The following is a 20,050-nucleotide window of genomic DNA, read 5'->3' as shown; positions in this document are numbered from 1 at the left end:
CCTTGTCTATTGGAGGAATGCAAAAGGGGAGTTGCTCAGGTATAAATGTGGAGAGCCCTTCATGCTCTGGGTCTTTCTCCAGTTAGGATCACTCCTGTGAAGATTGACCTTTTCCTCGCTCGGCCGGCAGAAGTTTTCTATTTCATTCTTCACCAGCAGCAGAGAAAAACAGTCTCAACAAGATGTCAAGTTTTAGACTGCGGGCATTGAAGAAACACCAGTTGCAAGGAGTAACGCTTTTCTGTCACCCAATCAGCTGACTGTCAGTGAAGACAAGACACAGACAGAACTTATGTATCATATATGACGTTGTGATCAAACAAGCGTCACCTGATGTTACTTCACTCAAACAAACATTGACGAGCACTGGCATGAGATGTATTTATGAATTCACTCTAATAACCTCAAATGTATTCATTCCCAGTAAAACACAGCACAAGCCCAGCAGAGATGAACCAGTCATGGTCCTGAATGTTTCAGATGCTGCATTCACAACAGCTGCATGAGTAAACAAGAAGGTCTATCTCTGTCCTTCTCATTTCAGAGTTAGCCTCCTGGGGACATTTGAGGTCAGTGTTGCCACTTGTTTCCTTCAGTTGCTTGTGTAAGTTATGCTGTGGTAGACGGGGAGTGTCCTGTCGGGCCCAGGGCCACAAACACAGCGAGAGCGAGGTGCACTCTCTGGCTCGCTATCAGCTGGAAGGTAAACAGAGGCTACAAAGGAAATGGTGACAAGTGGGAAAAGCACAAGACAGACAGCGAAGGGTGAACGGGGACAAAGAGGTAAGTGAGGGAATTGTGCTGAAGACGAAGAGAGAGGACACAAAGCCATGGGCTGGAGGACAACAAGAGTGGGTGAAAACAGAGATTAAAAAAGGTGCTGCAAAAGGAGGAGGAAGGGCATTTGGAGCGATAGCCGCATGAGGAACAGGCAAAAGCACAGGATAATAAATAGAAGAGGAAAACTGAGGCAAGGACAACGATAAGACTCGGGTCTACTTGTTATCTTGTAAGATGCTCCAAACACAAGATGGAGGTGATGAATTATACAACCGCAACCTCTGACCTCAGCATTTGTAACATCAGCTTCCTGTCATAGACCGCGTCTCTGGCCAAACATACAAAAGTAGAGCAGAAAAAACAAAGAAGAATGGTTTTGTAACCCATGTGGTTGTTCCACCGAGTTCAGCAATAATTCATTGTGAAGATAACTCAAGCATCTATTTAAAGCACAAAACCTCCATCTGAAGTAACAGGGTTCACAGGTCCGGTACTGTTACATTATTGAAGACTGTTTTCCATGTGAGGCGGGCGGCGATCACAGCGCCAGCCGGCTGCGGACGGCAGCAGCAGCAGCAGCAGCGGTCTCACCAACACTCTCCTCAGGACAGGTCAAGGTTGCAGCTAATGAAACGGCAGAGCAGCAGAGAGAGGAAAAAAAGAAATAAAAAGACAGAGTGGAGGAGGAGAATTTCTGGAGATTTATGACCAGACAAACCTCTGTCTGTCTTCACCCACAGGGGGCTGCAGTAAAGTAAACAGTGGTTGTGATTAGAAACTAGTAAAGTCTACTTGCTCTTTCTCCATAATTCACCAGCTCCCTACAGATGCCACTGCTGCTGCAGCCCATCTGCCGGCCAGGGGCGCATGTGACGTGGGAGTACTGGATATTAGACACAAACACACACACACACACACACACGCCGGCCCACAAATCAGAATCGGGGCCCAAGGCACGGCTGTTCAATTGCAGTAATAGCTTGGGTTGTCAGCACATGCCTCCAGGGGCCTGTAAACCTCTCTGCTTCTTAAAGTTTAACTAAGTACCCGTGTTTCACTCAATTCACTCAATACAAAATGTCAAACACAGGCCTGGGTGACCAGCAGGCTGTCCACCTGTTGTCTTTGCTGTCCTTCAAAGCGTCTAAAACTATTTCTCCTCCTCTTATTATGGCTTTACTGCTTCAGTGAATATTAATCTGCAGCTGGAGGTTTTTAAAAAGTAGAACAATACTTGAAAAACACTGACACCATATCAACATCTTTAACATCTATAAGCCTGCAAATAAATCTATAACATTGTTCATTATTTTCACTTTCTGGGGCATTGACAAGAGGTCAAATCATGTGCAGGTCGCACCTTAAAGGTGCATTCTGTAATAAATCTAAAGCAACTGGCCATAAAATCCTCCTAATATGTCAGAGACTCAGGAATAATGTTCATATAACAAACTGAACTCACCACCAACAACAGTTCAGCCAAAATATTTGAATTAAAAAAAATATTTTGCAGACTGCAAATCACGTTTATGTTTTGAAATCATGTTTTCGCATGTGGCGCCACCTACCGCCATCTACCAATCATTGCAGTCAGTAGAGTCTCAGCTGCCGAGCAACCACGGGTTGCCAGTTACGTCAGAAAACGAAACCTAAAAGACCTCGGTATTTTGGATTTGAATGTAGTAACCGTTTTTGGCCACATTCTTACATATGGCACCTTTAATTATCATGGCCAATTTATGCTACTTAGTATTAAATCATACCCTTACATGCTTTTTGGAAAACTAATGTCCTCACATTAGGTTATAACATGTCCTGGCTTTTCTTTTTTTTGGCTATAGAGTAGAGTAGAATATTAACCTTCTACTTCAATGTTGAAAGGTTTACTGCACAGCAGAATTAAACCACTGCTAACTCCCACAACTTCTTTGGAAAACACTGCTCCAACTGTTCCTGTTCTAATGCTGTTGTTCTGTGTCCAGGTGTAAGCAGACAAAGAATAAACGCTCTCTTTGTCTAAGTGGAACTTGAATTTTTCCTACTGTTCATGCTCCCACGAAGTCTACCCGAGTAGATGATACTGCATTTTCACAAAAGCTGTGGGCATCGCAGGAATTTGTCTGATGGTTTGATAGAGAACAGGGAACATGCGTTGGTTCCTTGTTCCCATAGAGACATAGAGTCACATGAATTACATCAACGTTTTACTCAAACAAAGACTGGGGGGGAAATGATTATGTCATTAGAAAATTAAATATAGCTACTTTTACAAAAAGTGTATATTGCTGTTTTCACACAGATGAACTGAAACGTTTACATTTTAAATGATACGATTTTACTACCAAGGTCACTTATGACTTAAAGCTGCTACACATTTCATTCTATTTAAATCTTTTGAGCTACAAAATTGAGGTTCAGGTGTACAGGAAGACAATAAAAATGGTAGGTCAGTGCTGTTGTTGTGAGGTATTCTGCTGTTGTTGTTGCCACAGGATGTTATTTCTCTGAGCCAGTGCATGATCAGGAATCAGAAAAACCTCAGGCCCTGAAGGATTTGGTATGTGAAGACCAGAGAGGCACAGTGAAACAGTGCAAGTCAATGAGGGCTGTGCCGCACTGACATCTCAACCCAGTGTTTCAGTGCCTGGCTCAGAGGGCCCCAGGCACACGCACACACACACACACACACACACACACACACACACACACACACACACACACACACACACACACACACACACACACACACACAGACACACACACACAGTGCTCTGCTGGCTGTCACACCAGAGCTGCATGTCAAGCTGGACAGAGCCACCACTGTGGAGACAGCAGCCAAAGTAGAATGGCTGCATTCTGCTCGCGTCCCTTTTCACTCCGTCTGCTTCTAAACACGGGGGGAGCTGGTACGTTTCGGCTAATCAATTTACAGTAGCAACAAGTACAAACACCAATGTGCTGAGATTCCAGTTTTAATAACCATCCGAAGTATGCTGTGGCACATTTCCCTGACAGATAAATTGTCTGCAGACAGATTTTACAAAATGGTAATTGATTGTGTTTCCAATGGCTTTAATTGGGCAGTGGTCATTATAAATGAATTCAAACTTCTTCGTTTTTTTTAAGTGACAGCTTCAGCAGACCACCCCCTTTATTATGAACAGAACTGCGACCATGTAAGACTGAGCCGTTGGTGTGAGCTTTGACTAAGCCCAAAACGCAGCATTGGCAGAATCAGCATCATGCACTACCCCGCGAGGTTTGTGATGGTCTAGTCTAGTGTGTTGTTCTCCTTGCTTTGCCTTCCCTCTCTGCCCTCGCTCCAGGCTGTTGACACTGGTTCAGCAACACTTGTCCCGTTGAATCTATTACACTTAACTCTCACAGCTTGTCAGACTACAAACACACAGCTGATGGGTGCAACATATGGACACCGGGCTGATTGTTTATTTACAGAGACTGCTAGAGATGTTTCCACGCTTCCAGATATCCAGAGAGGACATCCTTTATTCTTGTCATGCTTATCTCTTTGCAGCACCTGTGAGCGAGACGGGGTTGTGTGTACATTTTCACTGTGATCATTTATCATTAATAATGTATTCACAAGTGGTGTCATGTGCACGTGTACGTTCACCAGTTCACACACAAACACACACACACAAATACAAGTTTGCACAGCTATTCTTCTTAGCACACAGCCGGAACAAATCATTATCCCTTACCTAACATAGTAAACACCTAATTATAAACTTAAAGGTGCATTATGTAATAAATCTAAAGCAACTGGCCATAAAATCTTCCTAATATGTCACAGAGACTCAGGAATAATGTTCATATAACAAACTGAACTCACCATCAACAACAGTACAGCCAAAATGTTTGCATTAAAAAAAATCTTTTGCAGACTGCAAATCATGTTTATGTTTTGAAATCATGTTTTCGCATGTGGCGCCACCTACCGCCATCTACCAATCATTGCAGTCAGTAGAGTCTCAGCTGCCGTGCAACCACGGGTTTCCAGTTACGCCAGAAAATAAAACCTAAAAGACCTCGGTATTTTGAATTTGAATGTAGTAACTGTTTCTGGCCATATTCTCACATATGGCACCTTTAACCGAACCACAATTTAAATTAGGTTTTGCCTCATGACCATGTTTTGGTCACCCAGGAGGACGACAGACGCAGAAAAGGTCCTCAACAGGTAACACATACAAGCACACACACAAACTCCTGCAGCTGTGTTCATTTCTCAGCTCTTAATTTGTCTGCAAATAATAAAGATTTTAAAATCAAACCTGGTGGAGAATAATTAAACATTCAAATGGTGACACTTCTCCTGTCCATGCTCACTAGAAAACTGATGAAATACTGTATGAAGGACAAAGGAAGCTGAAATCACGAAAAAAAAAAAGTACCTCGTCTTTGCTGTTGCTTAACTGTGTTTTTGTGAGTTTTAAAAACAATGTTTATTCAGCATTGTCTAGTTTTGGAGGAGTCACAAACAAAAACCCACAATGGAACAGCAGAGTAGTACAAGTAGCACATGTCACTTTTTTCCAGATATATTTGGCTATTCAAAGTTATCTATTATTGCACTTACAATAAGTCACGCAAGGTGTTATTACTTCTGACAGTGTGATGAGCTTCTAGGCTGTATATGTTGCACTTGAACAGTTGAAGTATGGAATTAAGATTAGATTAGAACACTTTATGAATGGATTAAACAAAAATGAACTACAAAACCAAAATACACAAATTGTAATTGTATGATCGGAATTCCACTTGCACAAAACCTGGAGTCGGAGCAAGCAAAATTCAGATCATACTTAACAATTAGTGTATTTTCAAACAAATAAAATACAGTAATTTTGAATGATTAAATTGATATTGTATTTGCTATCTGTGTATTATGAGTTTGTGGTTTATTTTTTGTTTGCTCAATTCATAAAGTGTCTTTTGCTTCTGAAAAATTGTTGCATGCTTTGTGAAAAAGTGTTGTTTGAGAATATTGACACAAATCTAATTTCATATAAGGGTCAAGTTTGAAGGGATGCACAATATTATCGGCACAATATTGGTATTGACCAATACTGTCTAAAATGTATTATAGGATCAGCAAATACACCATCACCCGATATGGCTAATGACTAAAACAGTAGCTGCTACCTCCTACAAAATTGACTAATGACCTCTGCAGTTGGGCAGACGCATATATCTGCACCAGTTATCGGCCCAGTTATATCGGCATATTGGATAAAGACAAAAATGTGCATCCCTAACAGGTTCCCCTGAATGGCAAATATACAAACTGCTTCCTAATGTTTCACTCCAGCTTCACTTTAAGGCCACTAGCAAAATTGCTTGAGTGGTGTTAAAATGTGTGAGGTGTATGCTCTAGTCTACAGTGTGTATTTTTTTGTTTGCTAAGGATTATGGGTACAGGGTTATGAGAGCATCTGACTGACCGGTGGGAGGGCAAGGCTCCCCAGGTGCGTGATTTGTGTGTGCGCGTGTGTGTTCAAGTGTGGGGGCGGAAGAGAGCACTGCCGCCCACAAGGAGGTTGTTGCTACTGTCAGTAGGCAGCCGTCTATTTCTAGTGTCTGCCTGCTTGGCAGCAAAACACTATGATTTCTCTGCTTTCTTATTCTCTTCATTTCGTTCCTGTTGCGAAAGAGAGGAGGCAGTGATTTCGATGCCTCGTCTTTGCACACGGGGCTCTTCGTGTTTGGAAAAGTGCGCTCACATGCATGTCACGTTTTCACATACAAACAACAAAGATGCCACGTGAAAAAATGAGTATGCGTGTATAACGTGCTTGTCTTCATCCAACACAAATTTAATGTTAAATTTCCCATAAATCCGTATTCTATATTTACACAAGTAGAGGTAATTGACGATGGTGTTTATCTCCACGTCACAGCCGAAGACAGCATATACTGTATGTTACTGAATGTTTCCTCAACCGTGAGCTATACGTGTATCAGTATTACATACTGTACATGTATACATTTCATCACATATGGCATCAGTTATGTTCTCAATGTGCTTACACATGGATCATGTACCTCATTCTGAACTGTTATGTTGAACGGCATTACATCAAGCGCTGCCAACTGTCATCCTGCATCCCTGAGATAAGCAGCCTACAAGGTGGAGAATGAGTGTGTTTGTGTTCCAGGTATTACTCGTGTTGTGGGGACTTGCAAGTCCCCATAAAGTAAATGTATGGTTAGGCCAATGGTAGTTATGGTTAAGGTAAATCTCGATGAAATTAATGTAAGTCAATGTAATGTCCTCTGAGGGACAATGTGTGTGTACTGTACATTTCGTGAGGATCAAAAAAAACTTATGAACCACATAACATAAGGACATTTTGTGAGAGTACAGTTAGGGGCTGTTTAGGGGTTAACCCTCTCAGGGTTAGGGTTAAAAGTAGGTTTATGTAAAGGGTTAGGGATTCATTTGTGGTGTTTAAGGTTAAGGTAAGGAGCTATGGAATGCATTGTCTTCTGCAACTGTCCTCTCTAAGAATCCTGTACACGCAGGTGTGTATGTGTGTGTATCTTTTTTTATTTTACCATTTACCATGTAACCATTATTTATTTTATCATGACGACACAGGGATACGAGAGTCCAGATTAGCGTCAATCTTGCAAATATCACAATTTACATTTGGCATCTACCAAATCTTGATGCTCTAAAGGAAGCATTGGGTCGGCACACTTCACCATGACAACAGAGGATCAAAAATAAAATGGATGAGCTCATTGTAAAAGCCTTTTTCGTTAATATTCTTGTTGAAATGCCATGGAATACACCAGTCTTTAAAATTATACCAGAGTACATTTAAACTTCGATTTAGGGCCACACTTGTGATTCTTTCCATGACATGACCAAAATAAAATATGTCGCTTAATTATTGTAATGACTGGAATAACATACGATGGCAGATCTGGCTGACTATGTGCAACCATCATCTGACAAGACGGACCAAACTCTCTGTACAAACTCAACTTTTAAAACTTATATACAAGGTCAACATAGAGAAAATCGCTCTTCAATCTGGGCTGGTGCCGGTTGTCAGATAATGTCACTGTCACAACATGGACGCAGCCACATTTCAAATGAATCGGTGTTGTTTTTGTCCTTTTCCTTTTTTTTCCCCATCTTGAACGGTGCTTGGTAACACACAAAAGCTTCCTGCCACCTAAACCTAATGAACGTAACGGAGAGTGAGTGAGGGAGGAAGAGGGACTGTTTCCTCCTCATCACCCAGTAGGAGTAACATCCTAAAAATAAACCTGCAAGGACACCATATGCTCTACTCCTAAGCTGTATCACAGAATTTATCTTCTCTTTTTCTCCAATTCCTCTGTTTTCTCTTTTTGTTACAAACTCTCCCTCGCCACAGTCACTGTCCACTGCTGAAGATTGATCTCGGTTTATTGTCCGCAGCTTTAAATGCACAGTTAAATTACAGCATTGCATGTCAGTGATAAATCACTCTGCTGATCAACGTCAGGGAGCAGAGCCTTGTCTAACAACCATCAATCAGCTGATCAGCGTCAAAGCCCGTCCTGACATCCCCTCCCACAGCCAATCATCACTTTGTTATTGACTGCCCCATCCATTGTGTGCTGCCGTTATCAACCCAATCCCTGAAAACACAAATTCATAGTGTATTTTTCCTCCTAGTAATGGTGTGTTTTTCTAATCTATTTGGTTCATTCTAGGAGAAAGAGTGAGGGAAGTAATAAAACCATGGAACCTTTCATTTCCTGTGTGTAGGTCTGGTCTGGATACTGTGTTATGTTACAGTTTTCCTTGAAGGCATACCAGGCCTTATAAGTCACCCTCGGGCGAGACTGGGTGTTTGTGTACAGTCACGGTATGCAGCGGTGATGAGGTTCGGTGAAAAAAAATCCAGCAAGCCTGTATGTGTGCGTACGTGCGACTGAAAGTCAAAATGCAACCGGCATCTTATCTATTCCTGTGGGCATCGCTTTGATTTTTCACAAAGAAAAACACAGCGGCGTCAGCCCACAAAGATGACCTTGTGATAAAGCACACCGTGTGTGTGTGTGTGTGTGTGTGTGTCTGCGTGTTCACCTCTTTTGTTGTGCAGAATTGAAAAACTGTCAGGGGAAAAAAAAAAAAAGCACCTTCTGCTAATGTGCTCCCTTTCATAAGTGGTCGCAACACATTGAGATCTGATGAAAGGAGTCAAATCATTTCTACCGCCACATACAGCCTTTTTCGTCCCGATGAGCGTTCTAACGAGAACCCTCCACAATGCTCCCCTCTGTCCTCCGACTCTCTTGTCTCTATGCCAGATCTATCCGCCCATCCATCCTACAGAGTATTTGCTGATCACCCACCCACTCTATTCCTGTTCTCTCTCTCTCTCTCGCTCTCTGTCATCCCGACTAACGTCACACTGTCACTGTGCTGTCCTTAACAATGTCGTGTGAATCCCCAGCTTGAGGTGAGATAAAGTGAGATAAAGTGAGATGCACAAACGCTATAAGATCAGAGGAAAGAGAAGGTCACACAGTGGCTGGTTTTTTCATGTATTATGTCAGGCCACAGGCCGTGAGAGAAGAAGGATCTGATCAGCTAAAGATGTCACCACCTCTGAATGTATACATATATAAGATGTGCCTTTTTTTCAGTGGCCACATGTGGAACTGCAACAAAAAAACAAACATGTGGCCCCAAAAGCAATTTTCCCATAAAGCAGAATATTAAAAGAGGCACCTGTAAACGTGATCACAGGACACCCTTTGGAATATTTCCAAAATTCCCAAATTAAAGTTTCCATGGAGATTTTCTGGAAATGCAATCTTTGCAACTGCTGCTGTGCCTTCATAGCTGTTTCAGGTGTATTATCACATGCAGCAAAATGAAGATGCCAGTAAGGACATAACAGTAAATGAACAACTCTGCCATCATCTGCAAATGCAAGGACACCACGTAAGCGCTTATTTTCATTGTTTTGGTCACGGTATAACACAGTTCCTTTGTGCCTTGTAATTATCACAATGTAATTATCCGTCTGTTTTATCACCGTAATGTTAATAAAAGTTGTCTACTCCAGTTTGAAGTACTTAAGTCAAGAGGTCAGCATGATCATTTTGCCATGATGGTGATCATGGCGTCTACAGTTGACTTTTATTTTAAAGTTAAAAAGTTGAAACTTAAAGGGCAGGAAATGACTTCAGCCACAGAGGCTACTGGGAGCTAACAGCAGTTAGCATTTGGAAAAGTGATAATTTGCAGGCTCTAGCAGGCACATTGCTGTCATATATAACAGTATCCACTGGACAGATAAATCCTCTGAGACTGGAAGTTTGTGTAGAACTCTGTGCTGAACTGTGGAGCCAAGAATAGAACTTTTCACAGACTTCCAGTTTTCGGATACTGTTGCCCTCGCCAGCACTCTCGGACGTCAACATTGCATGTTTCATCTCCTGTACTTAGACTGATGAGGACCACAAAAACATGAGTGAGTCATCTTTTTTCACACTATGCAAAGTTGATTCTGCATAATATGTCCCCTTTAAAGCAGCCAACAGGGGAACAATAAAGCTTCAACATTAACAAAACAACGTCCTGTGGTGAGCTGCATCTCTGTGATGTTAGAGCAGTCACAGCTTTTTCAAGTGTTTGATGCAGCAGACGTCACACTACTTTCTCCTGTACACCATGAAAACATCACAGCACACACACACACGGCTGCTGCCTGTATCATATACCCAACTCTCTTAAAATGCCATTAGTTAATCCTAATAAGAACCTCACTCTGCTGTGTGGGCTAAAATAACTGCGGAGTAATCCTGTGTCCTCAAATGTCTCAGTTCGTGTGTGCGTGTCATCGAGAGAGTTAATGTGTGAGCACTCCAACACGTTTAAATGTTTATCTCCATAGTCAGCGGGGATTAATCTTCCAATGTGCATTTGTGACGTCACCATTCAAAACAAAAACAGCATGTAAGGTGCAATGCTGGCAATGGTCGCCGTGACAACTGATCCTTCTTGACAACAGTAAAAGGGGATTAGATATGACAGGCACGGGCAGCTTACTGGACCTGAGCTCATCTCTGGTATGTGTGTGTGTGTGTGTGTGTGTGTGCGTGTGTGACTTTCAAATGGAAAAAGGAATATAAATAAACAGAAGTGACTAAAAAGAGGGATGAGAAAGAGAAGAAGAAGAATGATATTGGATTTGGGAAATGTGAGCTCTTCATGTGACATACATTTTATTCAAATTTATTGAGGTTGTTGTTGTTGTTTTTCATTTAAAGGCCTAATATGCAATACTTCAGCAGCATCACCAGTGTGTATTCTAGCCAGTCAGCAACATGTAACAAGTTGTAAGCATCATCATTACTTTTGAGTACAGAGGGGAAGGGCAAGGACGCTTCCATGATCTCCTTCACCAAATTCCAGATGAATATTAACCATGACCTGATCTCTCTCCATGTCCTTTGCCAAAAAAAGCTTGTTTTTTTGGAAGTAAATCCAGAGAATCACCTTTATTTGGCTGCCACTACAGAGATGCTTGTCTCACTGTGAGTACTGACTTTTCGATCAATACAACCACCCTTAGCTTTAAAAAAAACAACAAAAAAAAAACCGAAGAAAGTTAACAGGTCGTGAAAAGTTCAAAGGTGCTCGTCCTCTGAATGTTGCAAACGAACAACCCATTTGAGTATATTTATGTACAGTAGAAGGCCTGGAATTCCCCGAGTTACTTGAATGCAACTGTGGGCCTGGCTACCATAACAGAGGCCCCAATATCAACACACAGAGAAACAGTGTGACATTGCTCTGCGTGAAGCAAAACAGTGTCAAATTGTGTCCTTCAAATAATGTCTTCCGAATGTCTCCAATTATTTTAGCACATCAACACAACAGGGTGAATGGCAACCCTTGTCAAGGCCTGAGTGGGTCCACATCACCTGCATTGGCACGATGGAACTTGATGAGAACCTTCAGGTAAATACATCTCCATCAGCTCCATACACATGAGATGAAAAGATGCTGCCATCATAATGGATGGCAGCATCATAATGGATGTAAAGTGTGTCCTGACCTGAGAAGACAAGTCTTTGATCACCATGTTGGGTGACACCGTGGTGACACTAGTCCTGCCACTATCACATCACCAGCAATGACATCAACACCTCATCCTCAATCACCTCATCCCGAGTCCCACATCACCACAGAGCTGAGTGACCATGATCCTTTTCCCTGTCACACATGCAAACTGCCTCCTCCACCATCCCATTCAATTAATCATTAAACTCATACACTGAATACTGTTGACCTCATTTTTGACAACAAAAAATATCTGTATAAACACCACAAGATTAAAGAGATGATCATAGATTACAAGAGGATGTACACAGATAAAAAGAAGTGATTCTCACAATATCTCATCAGAACCATTAGCATCTCATACACTCTTGGAAACAAAAGTGCTAAATAGAACCATACAAGGTTCTTCGGTTTGTCCTCATAGGAGAACCCTTAGTGTTAACAAGAAACCTTTCAAAACCATTTATTCAGGGAAGGAGTTTTAACCCGGATCAAAATGGTTCTTACTGGAACCATTAGTGTTACGAACATTCAACATACAAACAAATGGTTCCAGGGAGAACCTCAACCCTTGCAGAAGAACACTTTTGGAACCCTTATTTCTAAGAGTGTACCTGGTGAGAAAAGCACAAAAATGGTTCCGTTTCTGAAGATTAAAACAGGTCCAGGTACCCCTCAGCAGCTCCTTGTAAAATGATCAAACTGAGCTAATCCTGCACACACCCTGTTTGCCCTTCTATGTTCTGACAGAATGAATTAATGAATGAATGGATGAAAGAATAAATGAAGAAAGGAAGGAAGGAAGGAACAGAGCAGTCCACTCACACACCCTGAACCCACTGGAGGTCTCCACCGCTAAGACTGTAATACAATAAAAGCCCCATTCCAGTTCTATTTCCAGGTTTGCATTATTAGATTTTCATAGATTTTGTCTTATTTTAGTCTTGTAATGGCTGCTGCATGGATGAAAATAAAGCTGGGCGGCATTTTGGCATCTCACACACAATCCCATTTGTGATTCTGTTAGTCAAAATGGAGTAGATTTTACTGTCTCACTAGCTCCACAAGCAGTATTTATTGTTTTTTTGACAGGATGCATTCAATATTGTCCCCTTTTTCCAGAAAAATAGATACATTTTGTTGGGTTATGTTATAAAATATGTATCAGAATCAGAATCAGATATGGCAGAAATGAGATGTGATCTGTTTTAGTTCTCAGGGTGTGAGTTGTAAGAGTCAAGATATTCAGCGTCTCAGGATAAAAAACACCGACATCATGCAGGAGTTGAAGCACCGCCACCTCAGAGAGCAGTCAGCATTCAGCCAGTACATGTTCATATTTGGCCAAAAATTCAGCTGCAGACTGTGTAGTAGAAGTGCATAATGGGATGTTTTCACAGCAGCGTGGGCCGCAGCAGTACAGTGTTCAAACTGCACTGAAGGGGAAAGAGAGTGTGTATCTGGATGTGTGCATTGCAGAGGTTGAAACACAGCCTTTACGTGACAGCAGCGTGTGTGTGTGTGTGTGTGTGTGAATGAAACATCATTAGTTTACTTTAATTAGTGTGTTATTGAGGCTGCAGGAGAGATTCTGCCGAGTTTGATCAAACATGTTCTCACAAGTTAATCACAACATTTCACACGTCCTTCTGCCTTAAAATTCACCGCAACTTTCCTCAACGTCTATTTGGAATGCAGAGCTCACACTCATCTCCTCTGCTCCCCTTACTATCACTACACTGCTCTCTCACTCGCTCTATTTTCTCTTGTGAGATCCTCAACCTTCAATATTTGTCGAAAGAGACTCTTTGCCAATCGCTCTCTCTTCTTCTCTGTGTTTTCTGCTTCCTGCTAGTAACTCCTCGTTTCCTTCTCTCAGTCTTTTAAGTGTCTCTTCATCTCCACCGCTGTTCTGACTCATGACTCAGTGCAGTGGACCCCAGTTATAGGCTTTCATGATGACTTTAAACAGGCATGCTGAATAAAGCACATCCACCTTTTTAGATTCTCTGTTGTTCAATAACTGAATACCATTTTAAACAGCATTATTTAAAGCTCCCATAGAGTGGTCCTATTGCACATAGTTATGGAGGTCTACTTACATACATTAACTTGTTTTTATGGTCAAAAACCTCCTAGTTGCTGTAAATGAGCCGATAGAAATCTCTCCTTACTGACACTCTCCTCAGCCGAGGTGTTTTAGACTGACATCTCACCCCCAGAAGACAGACTGTGTTGTGATTGGCCCGCCAACGAGAGCTTTCCCAAATGTCTTGTGATAAGCCAATACCTGGAGGTGATTTAATTAGCACACCCGCTCTCAGATGCGCAGCTCCCCCCTCTGGAACGGCGGATGCACTGCTACTCATTATCAAAACATTGTTTGTGTATTTAAATGTTTAAAAATAGCTTTGTCACGACTCCCCGCCGCAGTCCCTTTTACGCCTTTGACCCGGAGTCAGACCCAGAGTCAGAAGACACAGTCACTCGTGAAACGTTTCCACAACGGACGTTCTTCTCCTTCTTCTGGGGTTCAATGTACGCAACCAGACTAGTGCCCAGAGCAGGAGGATCCGCTGTTCAGGAGAAATGCTGTTTACGTAACCGGACCAAGCTCTCGCTGAGCCTGAGATTTCAATACAACACAGCGTTCTCAGCAGTGTCTGAACTGTTTGTTTCGAACCTTCAGGGCTTCATAAACGAGGTAATAGCGCAGATACACACCAAAAAAAACAGTGTTAATTGGTACTTCCGTTCTATGGGAGCTTTAAAGAAATAGAAATGGTTTCTTGTTGATGTCAAAATAATGTAATCAGTATTCATATAGACCATTTATAAACTGTGGTTTCACTAAAAAAAAGGTGTTTGTGGGAAAAATGGCAACTATATTTATGGGACAAGGGATTGTGTCCAAAAACAATGAAGACAATGTCTTTCACTTGGTATCTACCATGTATTTCAGAGCCTATTATGACACAACACAACACTGGCACCAGCATTTTGTGTCTGCTGCTTTGTTTCTTCATGACAGTGACCAAACAGGGTCCATGCTAGTAACATGAAAGTCGTTTGCCACCTATTTGACTGTACACCACAAGTGCCTTTGTTTATCCTCTCCTCTCGTCTCTCTGCTCATCTAATCTTTGAGAAAACTCTACCATCAAACAGTGAAATCTGTACACGGTTCAGAGGTCAACCTCGGAGCTTAGTCAACTAACAGCTGGCTTCCACTCGCGCACACAAAAACATGCACACACAGGTTTGTGCAGCTATCCACATTGAATCTCATTCATTGAGACAGTCTTAGAGGGCCACACGGTTGGTGTAGAGGTTAGTGCTCTTGCCTTTGCAGCAAGAAGACCGGGTTCGAGCCCCAGTTGGAACAAGGGCCTTTCTGCATGGAGTTTGCATCTTCTCCCTGTGTGTGCGTGGGTTTTCCCTGGGTTCTTAGGCTTCCTCCCACAGCCCAAAAACATATTTGGGGATTAGATGAATTAGTCACTCTAAATTGACCGTAGGTGTGAGAGTTCGAGTGAATGGTTGTTTGTCTCTGTGTGTGGCCCTGCGATGGACAGGCGAACTGTCCTGGGTGTACCCTGCCTATCGCCCTATGTCAGCTGAGATAGGCACAACATCCCCTCTGGTGGAGGATAAAGCGGCAGATGATGGATGGATGGAAACAGTCATACACTCTCGCCTGTTCAGCAAGCAGTCCCGGGTTTGTGGCCCAGTCGGAACAAGGCTCTTTCTGCATGGAGTTTGCATGTTCCCCCACCTCTGCCTTTGGTCCTATGTCAGCTGGGATTGCACCAGCACCCCACACGACCCTTATGTGGAGGATTAAGCGGTAGAAAAACCTATACCAATTAATACCGTAACCTAACCACAATTCAAATCTTAGCCTTAAACGTAACTAGGACCAGATGTTGGTCCCCATGAGGACTACCGGTCCTGACAAGATCACTGTTTATGCTAGAAAAGGTACTACAGGGGACACAAATACAAGCACACGCACACACAAACACAGGCAAAGATCTGTTGAACCTCCTCGAAACAATAAACGGCATCACAGCTGTTTCGACATGCAACCCACACAACAGAGTGACACACGGAGGCTGCTGAAGGCTGACAAGCTGCATAGCTCAGGGGGTAATCACTCAGCTCTGGCACTACTGATGTGACGAGTTAAACAACAAAAAGAGAAAAGCCTGAGCGAGCATCAACAGATCACACTCAAATCACACCGGGATCGAGCGGAGATCTACGGTGACTGAGTGCACCAGCAGATCCAACAACAGCCAAGCGGTGGTTTTCAAGGGTTTCATAGTTTTTAAATGTCCTGTCTCATATGGATCTAAAGCAGCAAATATGCTCCATGTTAATTTGTCCAGCTGTGTGCTACTGGGCAGCAACAAAACAAAGGTGACAAACAACTCACAACTGTATCTGAGTGACACTGATATTTCTGAGTGGTGAAGATGCTGTTGCTGCCACTCTATATTTCTAGCAATACACTACAGTGCATCACTGTGACCGCAGAGCATAACAGTATGTGCTACAGTGACAGTATATGCACCATAATACAAACTTCTTTTCACATAATTACCACAGATTTGGTTTTAGAGAGGGTATGAATGACAAACAGAATGGAGACTTGAGATACATGGTCCACAGATATCCCACACAATTTCATAAGCAATTTATGCGAAAAAACCCATAGCCAAACCGATCCAATCCAAATAATGGCATCACATTATAGCCAGCTCACATGGTCATCTGTGAGGTTTGAACTTCTCCATCAGATCCCAATGAGAACAAACTGTTATGATCACACTGAAGCCGTGTCCCATTTTATTCAAATGTTGTTTTCATTTGAAATGGAAATACGCCACGACAGAGATGGGTTCATTCAGCAGGCGGGGGAAGTGAAGCAGGGTTTATTTTCGGAAACTCAGTTATCTACATGATTTGTGATGGGGTTTTATTTTGTCGTGTTTTTTTTTGTTTTTTTACAAATTTATGCAAACTTGCTATGGTTCCTGGGTGGATTTGGGTCAGGTTCATATCAGGTTCAGGTCATTTTCAGGGTTGGGTTCAAGCAGGGTTCAGGTTGAGTTCATCGTTTGTTTTAAGTTGGAAATAGGTCAGGTTCTTTATTATCCAACAGGGTAGCCAGAAAAAACACAAGCGATAACAAACTAGTGACTGCTTACCATCATGGTTGGGGTTTCCCAGCGTCCATGGCTCATCTGAGTCAAAGTGTGTATCGCCTCCTATTCCCGGCCCTGGGAAGTAGGCATGAGCCAGGAAGCCACCCTCACCGTCAAAGGGTGAGCTGTCGCCATGAAAACCTGAAGCAAAGATGATGGTGATGTCGACGTCTTTCTTGGTCCTCTCCAGCTCGCTGTAGGGCACGGCCTCAAACCGCAGCGGCGTCACATTTTGCCACACATCGAAGGCTCGACGAATGGCGTCATGGGTCTCCTCCGCACCCACCTTTGGCGTCACGTTCTTTATACTGCAGGGACACATGAGGCAGAGGAGAGAGGTATTAGACTATGGACAAACACGACCAGATCAAGTGAGTTTTAAACCATGAGGATGATATAACCTCGTGTAAATCAATCTGGTAACTCTCCAAAACACAAAAAATCCTGTGTTTAAACAGGTTTACACTTAATTATCCAAAAAATAACAGACTGCTGAACATCACTATTGACCAATTACAATCACTTATTCAACAAAGCTATGCAATAAGTAACGTTTGTTAACCTGTCAAGTGCAGTGAATTACAGGACTAGCAATCTTCTGTATATTTAGTTTAGTGTTTATGGTGAATAAAGTGACTTATCCACTAATTGAAAAAATAATCAGCTATTTGCTTTAGCTGCAGCCCTAATGTCAACCTACGGAGTCACACTACACCAAAAGAACAAAAATAAGTTTGTCATTATCCTTAGTTTCTCCCCGTGCTGTCATTTCACGCTCAGCCTGTTCGCCAACACAGAGCTAAATGGAGCGATTTGTGAGCGAAAACAGCGGAGTCCTTCCTGTCGACCGACTTGCTGCAGGTGTGGAGAGGAATTAGCCTCTGGAATTTATTTTCTAATTAAGGATTATCAACAGCCCAGCGCCTGCTGAGTGCCCCAGACTGGTTTGGGCAATCAGGAAAGCCTGCCTCCACTTTATTCACTCTGGAAATATCTCAGCGTCACGCTCACCACATTCTCTCTGGGATAAATGGAGAAGTGTAGTTTACATTCTGCAGCTCAGACACTTGTAAACGCACAATATGCTGTGTGTTGGTTGCTCAGAGTCTCACCTGGGAGTAAAGTTGCTTTGATGCATTAATTTCAAGAATGCATAGCGCAAATTCTGATTTCGCCAATTCACCTTTTACTCTCAGAGGTTTTAATGGAAAAAAGTGATGCACTACTGAGTTAGCTCCTGTGTTTATTAAATATTTTCAGATTTATTTTATTCTTTGTCTCCTCTTTAATGAGAGCCACTATAAAAATGACTCTCAGGTATCAAAAGGACTTTTGGATTTTTTATTTATTTTTTTATTTTTTTTAAAGAGGCACAGTTCACAGTAAGGACGGTGGAGTAACAGGGACATGCAGCAGTGACGATGGAGAGCTGAAACTGCCAAAATTACACACAAAGAAATGAATAAATAACACTGAGCGTATCCTAGACCACACGTTTGCGCAAGTGCACTTTGCATGACCGTAAATGTTGCATAATTATTACGTGACGGTTTGCTATCAGACAAATTCAGACAGTTTTTGAAAGCTGAGAAGTTGCACATCAAAGCTGTAATTTTCACAGCAATTTTACTCGTGCTGTTTCAGGAAGTATTAGTCAAGAGTTGGAAAAAAACACCTGTACATAGTTTACATTTGTTGGCCAGTTTTTGGACATTGAGACAAAGACTCAAACAAATCTTATTTTAAATACTTTTTATACTGTTCAAATTAAAAATTTGACATGCAAAATTGTTAAAACAGTATTTCAACATGCAGTAAATTGTAGATATTTATAGTTATTCTAGGAAAAAATGGGCAAAAGCACAGTTACAGGATATTTTCTGGCTGTTTTATAGGTAAAATAAGCAAAACAAAGTTCAGACTAAGGATATAGTGGACAATAGAAAACCCTTGAATTACAAAGGGAATCCTTACGAGCTGGAGTGGTGTGTGAGTGTCATGGTTGGCTGTCGAGTTAACTGGCTCTGCCTGATTGAGGCTACGCAGAATGATCCTCCTGTGATGTGAAGTGCTCATATGGAGCCGATGGAGGCGACCAAAGAAGTACAATCCTGCTTCAAATGAACATCACCTGATCCCGGGAGAGTCCTAAAGTTTGAAATTAATGGGACTTAAATGGAGAAGAGACTCCAGGAGCCCATGTCCAGCAAGTGTTATTACCCAACTGGAGCAGGTGCTTTGTGACGAATGAAAGAATCCTCCCCTGCTCTCAGGCCATATCTAACAATCAGCTCCATGTTGTGAGGGGACAGTGATTGCAGATGCAGCTAATCGTACCAGCATGCAGGGAGAACAGCCGGCATGCCAAAACTAATTATTACCTCCCTACAGCAAGTGCTGTATGTGGCTACACAGAAACGAGCACCCGCCTGGGAGACGGTGGATTAGCATTGCTTTTCTGAGGTTATTGTGAGGAGATCGGGGGGCAAATGCTCTGACCTGGAGTCAGGTTTACAGCTGTACCTCACCCAACGCAGACCCTGTGAGGGAGACGGCTGATTTACTTTACACAAAACACCCGAGTCAACATGAAGGAGCCATTAGTAGCAATACATGATGTTAAAATAAATAAAAAAATCAGTTGCATTGTTAAGAAGCTACTGAGTCTGTTTTCAAATATAATGAAAAGCCCCCACAGACACAGAGAGAGTGGAATGTTTAAAGACTTTAGTCTAATTCCCAGGGTTGACCAGAGTTTGTATTTTTCTCCCACTTAGTGATTAAAGTTATGAAATGAAACGTCGCATTTTTTGGGCGACTGTGTCTTTTTTTTTTATTATTAATAAAGCATTTCTCTGTACAATTAACGAGCGAACATAAATATGTGACAGATGGGAACTGTAACAACGATCACCTCATTTATATTCCTTTGTACCCCACTGTGTAAGCCTTTCCGGGA

At 42.2% G+C, this 20,050-nt stretch overlaps 1 protein-coding gene across 1 annotated transcript in view; it reads right to left on the bottom strand.

Annotated features, from left to right (window-relative positions):
- Positions 1–20,050, bottom strand: part of mmp16a (matrix metallopeptidase 16a (membrane-inserted)) — a 70,167-nt gene that overhangs the window by 24,242 nt on the left and 25,875 nt on the right. The window contains exon 4 of the mRNA XM_083901752.1: positions 17,095–17,399. Within this exon, the coding sequence (XP_083757878.1) occupies positions 17,095–17,399 (305 nt within the window). The remainder of the gene's footprint in view (positions 1–17,094; positions 17,400–20,050) is intronic.

This window comes from Microchirus variegatus (assembly GCF_963457635.1).
Source record: "Microchirus variegatus genome assembly, chromosome: 15".
NCBI lineage: Eukaryota > Metazoa > Chordata > Actinopteri > Pleuronectiformes > Soleidae > Microchirus > Microchirus variegatus.
This window is presented reverse-complemented; position numbering and strand designations above follow the sequence as displayed.